Genomic DNA, 15,943 nt, shown 5'->3' with positions numbered 1-15,943 from the left:
CCTTTATTTTTTTCTATCTTCCTTTCCCATGTTACCACAGTACAGTGTGTTGTAATTATTTTCCTTACTATTGAATGAACTCCATTATCTTAAAATTTTACCTTTGCACATACTGTTCATTGTATGGTAGGTAGTAATATTTTCTGAATTAATGAGGCATGATTTAAAATGCCAAATTTTGCACAAAAGGGTTGCTGCTATTGCATTCCAAACTGCCATGTACTCTAAACCAGTGGTTGATACAGCAAGGAGGAATATGTACTATTCAGAGGAGTAAAGTGTGACTTAGATACTAAACCTGAGAAAGTAAGACTTTGTCTTCAGAAGCTGAGAGCTTCAAGTTTTGCCTTTATGACCCTTTGTGGACTCACTTGTTGGTACAATAATAAGGGTATACCTGGGTGCTTTTTGTATAGTTTACTCCCTCCCCCCAAGCAAGTGGAGAATAATTTGTAGACCATTACAGTTGCAGTACTTTTTACCATGGTATTATAAATGGACAATACATTTTGTATTCATTTAATCTTGATGAGTAAATTACTTTATTTAGAATGATTAGAATAATTAAGACTATAATTGATTCTTTCAACAGCTGTTTTGTGCCTACTACATGCTGTATCTTGTCCTAGGCACTGAGGATATAACTTTGGAAACACCCTCCTATCATGGGGCTTTCAGTGGAAGAAGGATGTACAATATTCCAAGTGATAACACTGTAAAGCATTAAGCAGGGTGTAAGGACAAGCGTGAATTGGAGATGAGTGCTATTTTATGTAGAGTGGTTACAAAGGTACATCTAAGGACCCATCTTCAATTTCCATTCTGTTGTTTAGATGCCTTGTGTATCAGTACACTCAAAGATTTTCTTACAGAAGTTACCACTTAAAACTTTCTCTCTCTCCATTGAATAGATTTCTTATCAGTGACAGACATTCCTCATGTATACTGCCTGAAGGCCTTCAGCTTTTTATTCATTCTAGGTGGTTTTCTTTCTACCTTCCAGTTCCCTTTTCTGTCTTCTGTAAGGTTACTACATCTGTCCACAGAAGCCAAAACTGTGTAGTTTCTTTAATATCACTTCCCTACTTATTATAAATACAATATGAGATAGCATAATATGGAAATATTAAGATGTACTTAATAGTCACAATTAATGTATGCATTATATATTCATGCTGGTGTTCAGTAGCTTTTGTTTTCCTATTCTACTGAAAAATCCCTTTATCTTCAGTATGAATTCTCTGCTGTTTACTAAGATGTAAAATGTTACAGGATTTTCCACAATCCTTAAATGTTTATTATTCTTTATTTTCTGGTGTGGATTGGGATTTAAGACGTGTGAGTTTGAGGCTAGCCTGGTCTACAAAGAAAGTTTCAGGACAGCCAGGGCTGTTACACAGAGAAACCCTGTCTAAAAAAAAAAAAAAAAATCAAAAAGACTGAAGAGACTGTCACTGTCTCACTCACTATGTATAGGCTTCCTCGCTACTGTGCATTTGATGTGCATATTTGATGTGAAGGCACATGCCATGACATTCCCTTATATTTTGCATATAGTAGAGTGGGATGAGAGTCATGACTAAAATCCCACCATTAAGTTACATTCCTAGCTTTACAGTCTTGTGGTCAGTGCTCTGATATTCATTAAAATGTGAGAGCTGTATCTGAAGGCATTCTCAGAGCTATCTTCATGATGCTTTAAAAACCCACTGCTACTAACATGGTCTACTTTTAGATTGCTTATCTCCTTGGTTCATCTTCTAGGGCCCCTTTTGTAACCCCATGAGGATACCCTATCTGCCACAGAATCAGGATTCCATAGTTCTCTAGTATTACTTACCCTGAATTCTTTTAATATAAAATGAAATACATTACAGAAGTATTATATTAACATAAGTTTAATATAGCTGGAATTAAAAGTATTCATTATGTATTTATGCTGGTGTTTAGTAGATTTGTTTTTGCAACTTTTAGTGAAATTTTCCAACTATAGTGTTTTGGAACATATTATTAATAAAATTACATTCCCCTACTTGTTTCTTGATTTCTTTAATATGTTATTTTTGCATCAGAATAAAAAGATTTCTTCTCAGTTTGCTGTTCTTATAATTTCTGAGTGCTTTTTATTCTGGTCCTAATAACTTGCAGACAAGTTAGCATAATGATTCAGATTGTGAGTTCTGGAGCTAGAAGTCCTGAATAAGTTGCAACCCTGCCATTTCCTTACTGTGTGACTCTATGTAAATTGCTAAATCTTTCTGATTTTTGATATTTTATTTTTATTATCTTTAAGAATGTTTAAATGGTGTGTTTCTGTGCACCTGACCCAAGCAGGGTAGAGGCTTCCAGTCCTCTGGAGCTGGAGTTTCAGGTGGTTGGAAGTCACCTGATGTGGTGTTGGGACTCCAACTCCCACCCTCTTCAAGAGCCAGAGTAGTTCTTAATCACTGATCCATCTCTCTAGCCCCACGATCTTATTTTCAACAAATATTTCCATAATGAAGCTGACTTCTTTGTTCAATAGATAATTCCCATTTCCTGGTACTATAAGGAGTAGTGGCATTTCATTTCTTCATAACTGACTTAGTTTTCATGCTAATTTTCTTTCCCTGAAAATAAAACACAACTTAGGGATGAGGAATGCCATTTAAATAGTTAATTCTTAAGACTTTCCCCATTTTCCTGACGGCTGAGCCTGAGGTTGACCTATTCACTACTAGCAATGGCATGTGGAATAATAATCATTTTAAATTTAAATTCTCACAGAACTTCAGTTGCCCCAGTATCAAGCTTTGTTGAATTTCTGTTCCTTGTCATTTAGATCCTCAGGTACTCCTTTTTGAATGAAGGGTCCTATTGAAAAGCATTTAGGGTCTACTACTGAGCAGTAAGTAGTTACATGCTGGCATATATTGTTAAGTATCTATTATTTTAATGTTTATATACTAGCAACTATTTCCTGTAACCTAGTGTGTTGTACATTACTTTGTCTTTTTCCAAAGCAGGATGTGCTAGTTAGCCAATGTCACACATTCTGCAATATCTTTAATACAGATTTGGCTTCTTCCTTATAGTCTCCAAAGGCTTAGTTTTTTATTAAACTCCAAGAAAGTGGTAAATTGGTAACTCCAAACCCCCCCCCCACACACCCACCCACCCACCCACCACGCTTATGCCTAACTCTTAAGGGAAAGCAAGTGTAATTAGGATGAAGATCATAGAAAGGGGTGGCTATTCAACAAGCCATCGCTCCTAGGTCCTTGCAGGGAACAGAGCCAGGGACAGAAGACATAGTCTGGGGTAAGGGGCAGGAGCACAGGGTGGGGGGCAGTCATTTAGGGGCCAGAGGCTTTCCAGCAGTGGTGAGTTTGCTGGTTGCCAGCACCGGTGAGTGGGTGAGCGATGGTTGGCACGGACTTCGGCCTGGGACGGCGCCCAGTAGGCCCGCCCGGCGTGGCCCAGCGCGGCGGGCGGAGGCGGAGGCCGAGCGGCCAGGAAGCCGGTGCACCCGGCTGTGTCGCGCGGCGACGGCGGCCATGGCTGGAAGCGAACCCCGTGGAGCCGGCTCCCCGCCGCCCGCCAGCGACTGGAGCCGCCTGGAGGCCGCTATCCTGAGCGGCTGGAGGACCTTCTGGCATTCGGTGGGCAAGGAGCGGGCGGCGGGGACGGTCTCCCGGCAGGAGGCGAAGGAGGAGACCAGCGCGCTGCGGCGGCTGCCGGTGAGCCAGACCGCAGGCCGCGCAGAGGGGCCGCCCGGCTGCCACTTCCGGCTGTGTGCTCGCCCGGAGGGACAGCAGCCACGGGCCCTGGACGTTGACGCTCTGTGTCCCCCCAGCCAGACAAGATTGCCCCACAGTTCACACCAGTGGCCACCGAGTTCGCCCACAGATTGTCCCTCGTCCAAAAAGGATGATTGGAAATCTGGTTACGGAAACGGGCTACTTTGGGAAAGCATTCCATTTGTCTCTGTTCTGCACATCTCATCTTCAGGCCCAGGCGCAGTGTGTTCCAGTTAGGGGATCGCCTAGAGCAATCAAGTTTGATATATCCTAAACACCAGAACTGCCACGTAATTGGAAATAAACGAAGTTACAAGGGCTTCAAGTTAGAACAGGTCACAAAGAGAATGCATGCTATTTAAAGTTTCAGAGAAAGATTAGAAAATGGAGAGATTATACATTGTTGATTATTATATTTCTTTTATCTCAGTTGGATTACTAGTACGTCCCTATGTCCCACTGACATTCCAAATGACCCCCCTCCACCAAGCTTCTTGCCTGTGTCCTTTGAAACGGATTAATATTTCTAGAGAAATTCAGATGACACATTTACATGCTTTCACTTGATCTAGTGATTAAAATCAGAAGAATTTCCACTAGATATATATTTATTTTGAGGAAGAAAGTATTGATTATCTGGTATATCAAAATACCCATGGGAAGAAAAAATAAGGAAGTGCTTATTTTGCTTAAAAAAATAAGAAGAGGGAGCTTTTAAGAACGTTTCATACGTGTTAGTAATTAAAATGCTGAGTTTTGACTTTTCTGGATGAAAGAGAAATAAAGTAGACTTAAGTAGTATAAAGAATGACTCGTTCACTTGATCTTTAGTATAGCAATTCTTTGTTGATTATCTAAGTTGTTACCAGTCTTCCAAGACAAATTACTCCTTTTTTTATATGTTTTTTGCCTCTGTTTCAGATCGATGTACAGCTGTACATTTTGTCATTTCTTTCACCCCATGATTTGTGCCAGCTGGGAAGTACAGATCGTTACTGGAATGAAACCGTAAGAGACCCAATTCTCTGGAGATATTTTCTGTTGCGGGACCTCCCTTCTTGGTCTTCTGTTGATTGGAAGTCACTTCCGGATCTAGAGATCTTAAAAAAGCCCATATCTGAGGTCACTGACAGAAGGTGTTTTGATTACATGGAGGTGTAAGTATTAATTTCTGTGACTTAATAAGAGATGCTAAATTTTACACTAAATAGTCGACATTAGTTCTGACCCTGCTACTAATTTGTTGCACGGAATTTGTCTGAATGGCGCCTTGATAAAATTATGGGTTGAGCTAATGTAGTTTTTTCATAAGACTCTTACAGCTTTAATCTTTTATTATTTTCCTGTGGTGGCTAATCAGTTTTCAATTAATTGTATGTGGTACATTTGGCAAAAAAGAAGACTTTTTTTTAAAATTCTCATAATTTTTCTAATGTTTTGTTAAATTATAAAAGCTTTTTCATAATCAGAGAAAGATGTCAAGAGATCAGAAAACAATTCTTTTTGACAGGGGAGAAAATCATTTTTGAGACTCTGAGAAATAAAATATTATTGCCTCAAAGCCTCAATGTTTCTTGAGTATCATGTACATGAGAAAATCAAGTTTATTGAGCAAATGCTACATATCTGATTCTGTGGGGATCTGCTCTGTGTATGTTTACTCCTCCTATCCTTGTTCAACATAAAAACTTTATTTTCATGTTAAGGATGTAGAGATTGAGAACGGTTATGTTTTGTATATGACATAGCATGTATGGGATTGTTCAATACTATCATGTTCCCTCAGAATATGTCACTTTATATAGGTAAAACCTGCTTTACCATGAACCCCACCTTTAAAGCATAATAAAAAAACTAAAAGAACCTTTGACTTTCTTCAGGTAAGAATTGTTGTACACTGCTAGATTCGGTACCTACTTGTAGGAGTTTCCACCTGCATTTCATGTGTTACTCAGCCTTTCTAATTCAGATGCTATTATGTCAGGTAATATGGGATGACTAGATCAAAATTACCACGACCTTTATAATAATCTTAAATGGCATTTCTTTTTTAAAATTACTTTTATTTATTATTTATTGTGTGTGTGGGGCACACACATGCCATGGTATACATGGAGGTCAGAGGACAGCCTTTTGGAGTTCATTCTCTCTTTCCATCATCTGGGTCCCTGGAATCAAACTCAGCTCATCAGGCTTAGCAACATTTACCTGCTGAGCCATTATAGTTTCTTTCGCATAGCTTTTACTTTGCTAATTTTCAGTGAGGTATATTTGGGCCTTCCTGTGCATTTATTTAATATTTTGAATATTAAAGGAGACTATTAAAGGAGTGTTTAAGAAGTTTGATACTAGTGGCTTTAGTAATACTGTTAAATTTGTGGGATTTAATGCTAAGTATCTGTAGTTTTTCTTAATTACGGGGATTCTCAGTCTTAACATTATTGACATTTTGGAGCAGTTGTAGGGGGCTATCCTGGGAAATTGTGAATATATGTTGGCATCTGTGGTTCTGTTAAGCTGATGCTGGTGTCACAGCCTCCTCTTCCCCAGATGTGAAAATAAAATTGTTCAGGAAGAGAACAATCACTATTCTATGTAATTAGTTTCACCTGTCCAAGGAAATATTGGTGCTTCATGAAAGTAAATACAAGATAAGAAAGCAAATAACATCTTCCTTGGGGAGGTTTCTGCAGCCTCATCATCACTTCCATTCTCTAGCACATCATCATTTTCCTTGCCATGGGACTCTGCAGACATGTTTGGGAGGGTTGAAACTATAGTCTTTGTATTACCATGCCATGCAAGGATTCAATAAATTACCTATTCTCAAATGAACAACAAGTTAAATGTTTTCTATTTTATTTTCTAATTGTGACAATTTTATGCAGTTATAAAATGTGCTGTCCATATACGAGAAGAGCCTTGAAAGCCAGCCGTCCTATGTATGGAGCTGTTACTTCTTTCTTACATTCATTGATCATTCAGAATGAACCCCGATTTGCTATGTTTGGACCAGGTTTGGAAGAATTGAACACATCTTTGGTGTTGAGTTTGATGTCTTCTGAGGAACTTTGCCCTACTGCTGGTTTGCCTCATAGACAGATTGATGGTAATTTTCATGTTAGTATACAATACATTGTAATTATAACACTAAGAGCTTGACATTAGTGTTAAAGAGACAGGCTTTTTAAAATCAAATCCTGTAATGAAGTATAGAAATTGGTGGATGGGCTCCCTGCTTCCATTAAATGAGAAAAAAAATTAATATAAGAAATACATTTTTTCTTAATTTCTAAAATTTGTAGAACTTAGAATTTAATATGGTAAAATAAATTATTGTATTTCAAAAGTCCTTATGTTTACCATAAGAAAAACTTACCAAGAAAAATCATTGAACATCTATTTGCAAATTTTATATATGCTGGGATTTTTTAAAAAAAAGAACTATATTATTACCCCCTTTACAGAAAAAAGAAAAACAAAACAAAAAAGAACCCACAAATAGCATGTGACCTTTGGGTAAGGTGAGAAAGTGTCATAAACAAGAGTACTCATACAATGTAAGATACACAGGCGTTGGTGGCACATGTCTTTAATCCCAGCACTTGGGAGGCAGAGGCAGGCAAATCTCTGTGAGTTTGAGACCAGCCTGGTCTACAAGAGCTAGTTCCAAGACAGTCTCCAAAGCTACAGAGAAACTCTGTCCCAAAAAAAAAAAAACAAAAACAAAAACAATGTAAGGTACACTTTGCTCATTAAATGGCATAGATACAGAGATTTAGAACAAATCTTGATCTTCCGTGAAGACAATGGCTCCAAGTGAGGAAATGGAAACAGTACTTTGGTTATTAGAATATGATCAGATAGTTTTTGAATAGAAAAGTAAGAATCAAAGAAGACTACACTTTGAAGGTGATGTCAGCTAAGACTCATCAGTATTTGTAGCTGCCTTCCCTTGAAACAAGAAGGACAAAATCCACAAAGTTGTGAATATTTAGGACTCAGTTGAGTATCTATAAATTTAGAAAGAGCAGAACTAGGTAAATAACAAGAACACACGGGATGCATAAAAGTATGTGGGAGCTGCTGAAGAAATTTTATCAGAGGGTTGAGAGGATCAAGATTTCACTTTGGAATGTTTATTCAAACTAACTAAAAGGTCCTAATGAATCCACTATAATTTATGATAAAAACACATAAAAAGCGTCATTGGATGAAAAAGAATGAATATTGAGGATGAAAATTGATGCAATTAATAATTATTATATAATAAGGATAGCAGCCTTGTGGTTTCTGTCAGATTAAAAGTCATTCACAAGGGTGAGAAATCACCAGAGGAGAATGACTTTTGTGGTTATTGTTTTTGGTGGCAGGAGCTAAGGATCTTGTCAGTTTTGTTTTTACTTGTAACTATAATACCAGATACATCATAGGTTCCACACTATGGTGGTTTGAATGAGAATGGCCTACATAGGCTCATATATTTGAACACTTGAACCCCAGTTGGTAGAACAATTTGGTAAGGATTATTAAGAGGGGTGGCCTTTTTAGAGAGGGTGCATCAGTGAGGGAGGTCTTTGAGGTTTCAGAAGCTCACACACCATTTGCAGTTTGTCCTCCCTGTCTTTTGCTTGTGGCTTAGATGTAAGGTCTCAGTTACTACCTGCCTGTTGCTATGATCATTGCTATGATGTTCATGGACTCTTTTTAACCCTTTGGAGTTAAGTATGTTCTTTTAAAAGTCACTTTAGTCATGGTGTTCTGTTACAGCAGTAGAAAAGTAAGTATTACACATGCATTAAATGAATGACTTATGGATTGTGTGTCCAGATCTGAAGACCAAGAGTAGAGAAATTAATATATGGAAGTCATAAGTTCACATGGACTTAGAAGTTTAGGAAGATGGAGAGAAAGACAGTGAGTTGCATGCTGAAGTCTGCCATGGGGGAGTGGACGATATTGGATGACAAAGTTGAGGACTGAAAAACTGTTCTCCAACTGAATGGTGTGTTTTTCAGATGGACCTGTTCCAGAAGGTTCTCAAGAAAATGTTTAGGCAAGTCATTGGAGGTAGAGAGATCAGCCCACTTCTTCACTGTAGGGTATGAAGAAATTAGCAATTCTGATAACCGAGAGTCCATGGCAAAAGAAGTATTAAATAAGGCAGGCCAGTGTCAGGCAAGGACTTAGAGCAAAAGCAACACCAGAAAAAGCCAGACAATATGAGAAAATTTGATAACTGAAATGGCAGTTACATTCTCCTTATAGAGACTTAAGTGATTGCCTGAAAATGTCAGTCTACAAGGCTAGAGAAGAATATGGGTTGCATAATAAGTTGGGCTCAGGTGTTGAAACGATAATTTCTGGAAATTAAACTTATTTTAGTAAAGAGCAGAAATATGCTTTTTGTGGAATTTCATGGCTGGAGGAGTAGAGGATCATGTGGTTTGAGATAAAGTTTTAGGACCTGCAAGTCCAAATCTATCCATGTGATGCTTAAAATGGTGACATGAGATGACATGGCATAGCTTAGTTAGTTGGGATTCAATAATTAAGGGAATGAAAGGCTGGAGTTGTCTCTAATTAGGCAAGTGGGTTCAGACTGTATTCATTTGTTTGCATATCTGGAGGCTTTGCAGAGAAGAGAAACATGTATATATGTATCATTCATCACTCTATCTGCTACTGCAAGAAAGGCTAGTTAAAGCAAGAGGATTTAGAGGACTTGTTAGAAGAAATTACAGATTGTTAATTTGTAGTCAAAGGAGAATGACCATGGAGACAAGTGGACAGATCTGAAGGGGCATTTGTCTAGCAAGGACTTGAGCTATGGAACCAAGGATGTTTCCAGGAGACCAAAAAATACATTGATCAGTAACAAAACCAACACCAACAGCAACACAGAGAGGCCAAGAAATGGACAGCAACAGTGTTGGGTGACTCAGACACAAAGCAGTAAGAAGGCAATATTTAGCAACCTACAGGTATCACGTATTAGATTGTAGGCAATCCTCGAAGCAACCCAAAGAGGTATAGATTATTTCATTTTTGTGTCAAAATAGAGTCTCACAAGTAAGGACTGTCATGGAAAACAGGATTCTAATCCACATCTAATTCCAAATTTCACATCTGTAGGTCTGTTTGTAAACAGTTTTTCATAGGAGAGAAACAGTTTTTCATAGGAGGGACCCTCACTGAATATATACATACATACACACATACATACACACATGCACACATATGTATGTATGTATGTATGTATGTGTGTATGTATGTATATGTATTATAAGACAAATGGAAGCATAATACATGGGCAGGAGTCAATGTGGATAAATAGAAGTAGTTGCTGTGCCTCAGCTGCTACTGTAGTGTTTGAAGGATGACAGAGCCAAGCTGTACTTAGTTCTTCATCTGTGTTTGTGCCACCTTGTGAATCAAAGTTCACACAGCTTTTTTCCCCTTCATTACAAACATTGCATTTTATTCTAAAGTTGCATGTAACTCGCTGAGTTTTTTTTTTTTTCCTTTGCTCTTTTTGATTTCACTGCATAATTTTTCAGTGGGAAATTTTTAAATGCTTTTTATTATTGGCTTGTTTGTATAATTGACTTTCTCATATAGGTATTGGATCTGGAGTCAATTTCCAGTTGAACAATCAACATAAATTCAACATCCTGATATTATATTCAACTACCAGGTAAGGCTGCCTGCTCGGTGGGCTGAAACATCGACAGAGGAACATTTTAGTGGGATGGAACCTATCCCACTAAATGTCTTTTTCTCATATATGTTTGTATTTTTTTTTCTTGCAGAAAGGAAAGAGACAGAGCAAGGGAAGAACACACAAGTACAGTTAACAAGATGTTCAGCCTACAGCATGAAGGGGATGAGCAGCAAGGAAGCCGCTATAGTGTGATTCCACAAATTCAGAAGGTGTGTGAAGTTGTCGATGGCTTCATCTATGTGGCAAATGCTGAAGCTCACAAACGTAAGAATTCTTTTCTCTCTTCCTTGAGGTGCTACTTATGTCATTTTTTGCAAGATAAATAATCACATTGTTACAGCACCAAAATAATACAACAGTTAGATTTCACTGCTGTGATCTTCTGGCCATTACTCTCACTAGTGTTTTCAAACCTTGTTGTACATTAGGACTACATGGGAACTTACTGGCATGCCACATTGTGATCCATAGATGTGGCCTAGACATCTGGTTTTTATAAACACCACAGAGTCCTGATATGTGCCAAAGCTTGATTCTATAGCCATGTTGTTTGCTTGTTTTGGTATGATCTACATTTTAAAATTACTGATGCTTTCTCTGCCTCTAGTATATTTAAATAATTTATGTGGATAATTGAAAATTTGTTGATTTATTCTTTCCCATACTGTAAAGAGGTGTGGGAATAGGATGTTAGTTGAGTAGATTAAAGTTAATTAAAGTTGATAATACTCTTCATATACTCTGAATAATTGTCACTGACTATATTGTTTTGGTATGACATTGCTATATCATTGGATCATGAACCAGCATCATAATTTCCTGCCAATGCTTTGTGTACAATGTAGAATATAAATATATAATGAATGATTAATTAAGCATATTGCTTATATATAAATGTATACATGATACATATATCATAGTTATTTAGTGTGTTGATTTTAATTTACAGTGAATTTATTTCTCTACCAATCTGTTATGTCCTGAAGGCAATTATACTTAGAAATCCTAAATAAATTATTTTTAAAAAATAATAGATTAATCCTGTCTTGAAAAACCAAAAAAGAATTATTGTTATTATAAGGCTATCTATAAAAGGAAAGATTAGAAGTAAATTAAAAGGTAGATAGATTTGTTCAGCAAACAGTTGATGAGTTACCAATAGTGATAGAGGTCAGACAGTGTATTTGCTGGTGGAGATATGACTGAGAGCTAAAAATAGAGAACTCACTTTTGTCTAGTCTTCCAGATTGGTCCCAATAGCCCCCTGTAAAATAGGTAGAAAAAGTAGGGTATTAACCTAGTTCATAACTGAAGCCTCAGACTCAATCCCAAGAATGACAGATAAACTAACTAAATAAAAAAACATAGGATACAAAAATAATCTATACCTACTTAGTGATTTTTTTTCCATGATGTTCTGCTAGATTTTCATTGAAAATTTAGTGGTAGGACAGGAGACCTCCAACTCCTTTATAAAAGGGGTATGTGTTGATGAGCTGCTATACAAGTGAGAGGGGCCCTGTGTTCTATATCGGTTTCTCACATGAAGCCAAAGTTTTCTGTCAACAATGATAGATGAGAAATCTCCCTCCCTCCCAACCCTCCACCCCTTATTCTGGCAGAGACAGACTACTCCGGAGAGAAGGTTAGAAACAAAAGCTCTTGGTTTGAGCACAGATGTAGGAATGTAGTTTGTAGCAAGTACTCTTTGTTTTCTGATTCTGTGGAGGGGAAGGATGACCTTCTACCAGGACAGGGCAGAATTCTGAAGTCATGTCTGGACACCGAGATCGCTTCCGTTACTCATGCTCTGGTCACATCATCCTAACACTGAAGCTGGTGTGCAAATCCTGAATCTGGACCTCACCATGGAGCCTACGCTGGCCCTGAATTTAGGACATTTACTCTACCTCATCCTCCTGACTGCTGGTGTTACAAATGTGATCTATTGTACCCAACTGTAGAGAGAATTTGAATTCTCTCTGTTGACATTAACTATAGCAATAGAAGCCAAATCCACCAACAGCAGAATAGTTTGCCTCGAACCAATGTGTTAATGGCCCAGCAGTTAAAGGAATAGGCCTACCTCTAAGAGTAGGTCCTCTTTACCTTACTTAGCCTTTAACTGCTTTTCTAAATAAAATGCTTAGCATTAAATCTAAAAATTCTGAGTCAGAAAAAGAAACAGTGGCTTGTACCTGTACTCCAAATGGCAGGCTGATAAAACGGAACGGAGTGGGATTTTTGTTTACCACATGTTGTCAGTAATCTGGACCTTCCAGTAATAAGGCAGAGGCAGGAAATCTGCATGAAAAAAATTAGACCCAATTTTATGCCTAGATGTCAGAAGTAAGACCTTTGAAAGAAAGGGTAATCAGACAGTTGCAAAATGTGTAAGACAGAATTATCATATCATAGACAGTTACTTTAAATAGTCAGGACACCTGAATATTATTGTGACTGTATTTCTTTATGGCATCATCAAAATTTTTACCTTTGAAAAGCAGTTTAATACAATTTTGTGGCAGAAAAATAAGTAAATATCACAATAAAGGCATTTTATTGTGTTTAAATCCTGGTAAAAATTTTAATTCCTTTTATATGCTGCTTTTAAATATAATTATTTTTAGAGTAATATAGATTACATATTTTAACTTAAATTCCTTAGGACATGAATGGCAAGATGAATTTTCTCGGATCATGGCCATGACAGATCCAGCTTTTGGATCTTCAGGAAGACCAATGCTGGTTTTATCTTGTATTTCTCAAGCAGATGTAAAAAGAATGCCCTGTTTTTATTTAGCTCATGAGCTGCGTCTCAACCTTCTAAACCACCCGTGGATGGTAAGGTCCTAACTGCTCTGGTGATAAAGAATTTATTTTTAGTGTACTTTCTATTGTATGTATTTATTTATATATGTGCACATGGATATTTGCATGTATGTGTGTTTGTGAGCTTCCTTTTATTGTAACAAAATAGCTAAGACGATAACTTAAAAAAAAAAAAAAAAGGTATATTTTCCCTCAGTTTTTAATGCTTTAGTTGACCCTCTTAATTTTGAACCTGTGGCAAGGCAGATCATCATACTATGAACACAGGGTAGAGGAAACACCTGTCTTGGAACAAAAGAGGAAGAGAAAGGGGAAGGGGCTGAGATCCCAGTATGACCTTCAAGGAACATCCTAAGTGACCTCCCAGGAGTTGCCACTTCTTTAAAGTTTCACCACTCTCTAACAGCACCAGGGGTGGGGGCCAAGCCTTTAACACACAGAACTTTAGGGAACACTAATCAGAATGATAACTTTTGTTTTTGAAATGAACTCTAAAGTGAATTTCAAGGGCTCAGTTGAAAGGTAGTAATATATTTGGATTGGTCATCTCTTCGCTATTTACCACTCTTGTTGTAGGAACAGTAAGATAGTAACTGGGGGTTGTTTTCTCAGCACCAATGTGTGTGCCTTGAGAATCTTAGGATGAGTAGCATTTCTCGTGTAAAACTACAGGTCATAGGGGCTGAGGAAGTTGCTCAGTGGTGAAGCACCTACCCAATATGCAGGTGACTCAAGGGTTCATCCCCAATAGCACTGAAAAATGTACCTCTCACAGGTTAGTGCTTTAAATTTTATTTGGATAATGAATTTTTTTTTCTTCAAAAGATAGCTGACAAGAAACCCCATAGATAAATTGTTTGAAATAGTCCCTATTTGCCTTTGTTTCTTATTTGTATCTTCTTTAATTTATTTTTATTATTGTTGTTGTTATTACTTTTGAGACAGGGTCTTTCTATGTAGTTCTGGTTTTCCTGGTACTTGCTATGTAGATTAGACTTGTCTTGAACTCACAGAGATCCACCTGCCTCTACCTTCCAAGTGCTGGGGCTAAAGATCTTTGTTTTTTACACAATCCAGCTAAACCTGTGTTGATTTTGTTTGAAATTCAGAAAACCAACTGTTTGTCTTTATAACTTTCAAATTACTGTTTCATTTATTTCTACTGTTGTTCTTTCTTTCCTTCCGTCTCATACTGTGTTTGTTTTGCGCTGATTTGTCTAAACCTCTGAGATACATCATTAGCAAGTTTACTTGAAGTCTTATTTATTTACTGGGGTTTGGGTCCAAAATATGCCTCTATCACTGAAATCTTGTGTGTGTGTGTGTGTGTGTGTGTGTGTGTGTGTGTGAATGTATTTGTTGCTCTAACTTGCCTTTTTTGTACTGTGTTTGCTATATCCCATCTATTTGCTACATTGTTTCCTGTTTTTATTTGTCCTTCTCATTCATGCTTAGTAGCATGTTAAGTCTATGTATTTGTCGATTTCTAGATTTTTGTTGTTATTCTGACTTTAGTCATAAAAATGCATATGATTTTTTTTTTTTTTACTTCATTGTTACCATTGTTGAAGACTTTGTGGTCTAAAATAATGTCTAGTATAGAGAATGTTCCAGTCTATGATGAAAAACAAGTATATATTCTGCAGCTTTTAGATAAAATGTTCTCTAAAGGTGCATTCATCTCTGGTCAGCTTTGCAGTATGTCACATTTATTCGTTGACTGGTTAGGTTCATTAAAACGTGTTTTACTTTTTAAAGTGGATCCTTTGGAGAAATTGTCTCCAGGATGTACAAAAAAGCCTGTCCCTCCCATTTCTGGAGTTGAGTTCCAGGAAATCAGACTAATACTTACGTGGTTGGAAGACTTAAGAGAAGATTACTTATATTCATGATTGTTCCCAATGATAGTACTTGAAAAACTTAATAAAACTTTAGACCGGTCATTTTATTTTAGCTTATAAAAAATGTCCAGAGAAATTCCACTCATCCTAGGATTCTGGTTTGAACTGACAGCATCCTCTCTCACCTATTCACAGGTCCAGGATATGGAGGCTGAAACTCTGACTGGTTTTTTAAATGGCATTGAGTGGATTCTTGAGGAAGTAGAATCTAAGCGTGCAAAATGATGCTCCCTTTGGACGTTGGCCATCCATCCTATTCCTGCCTTCTATTGGAGGGCTTTACACAGGACAGCTGTAGCTGTCATGGTTCTGATTTTTCTTTTTTTAACCAGAAATCAGTTGCAAGTTTCAATCCTACTGCTTTTTCCCCAAAATGAATGCTCACATTTTTGATAACTTTTATATTTTCTGTCCTTTTGAAAATATTAAATTCTGCAAAACTAGTTTGTCTCATTCCTGAAGGTTTTGATCCCCCCCTTACCACCCCTCGCCATCAAGTTCTTCCTGATGGGAAGCAGTAAACCTGCTTAGCTTTCCATAGAATCTTTATAGGGACTCACTAACTGGTTATCAGAGAAAAGTTTCTAACCTAGTCTCAACAGGGATACAAGTTATGACAATTTCACTATGACAATTGAATTGATTTTATGGTCAAAACATCAGTTCTTTTTTTGAGAGAATAGAAAGACTATTATGTTATATCTGAT

The 15,943-nt window shown here is 37.3% G+C and overlaps 1 protein-coding gene across 1 annotated transcript; it reads left to right on the top strand.

Annotated features, from left to right (window-relative positions):
- The first annotated feature begins 3,477 nt into the window (after positions 1–3,477).
- Positions 3,478–15,677, top strand: Fbxo4 (F-box protein 4). The gene is made up of 7 exons (XM_051182487.1): positions 3,478–3,719; positions 4,701–4,936; positions 6,668–6,888; positions 10,401–10,476; positions 10,592–10,767; positions 13,172–13,347; positions 15,372–15,677. Exons 1-7 carry the CDS (start codon positions 3,537–3,539, stop codon positions 15,459–15,461), a joined length of 1,158 nt encoding a protein of 385 aa, XP_051038444.1. The 5' UTR covers positions 3,478–3,536; the 3' UTR covers positions 15,462–15,677.
- Positions 15,678–15,943: the final 266 nt, after the last annotated feature.

The sequence above is a fragment of the Phodopus roborovskii genome, unplaced genomic scaffold (genome assembly GCF_943737965.1).
Source record: "Phodopus roborovskii unplaced genomic scaffold, PHOROB, whole genome shotgun sequence".
NCBI lineage: Eukaryota > Metazoa > Chordata > Mammalia > Rodentia > Cricetidae > Phodopus > Phodopus roborovskii.
Note: the sequence above shows the minus strand (reverse complement) of the source record. Positions and strands in the feature narration are given on the sequence as shown.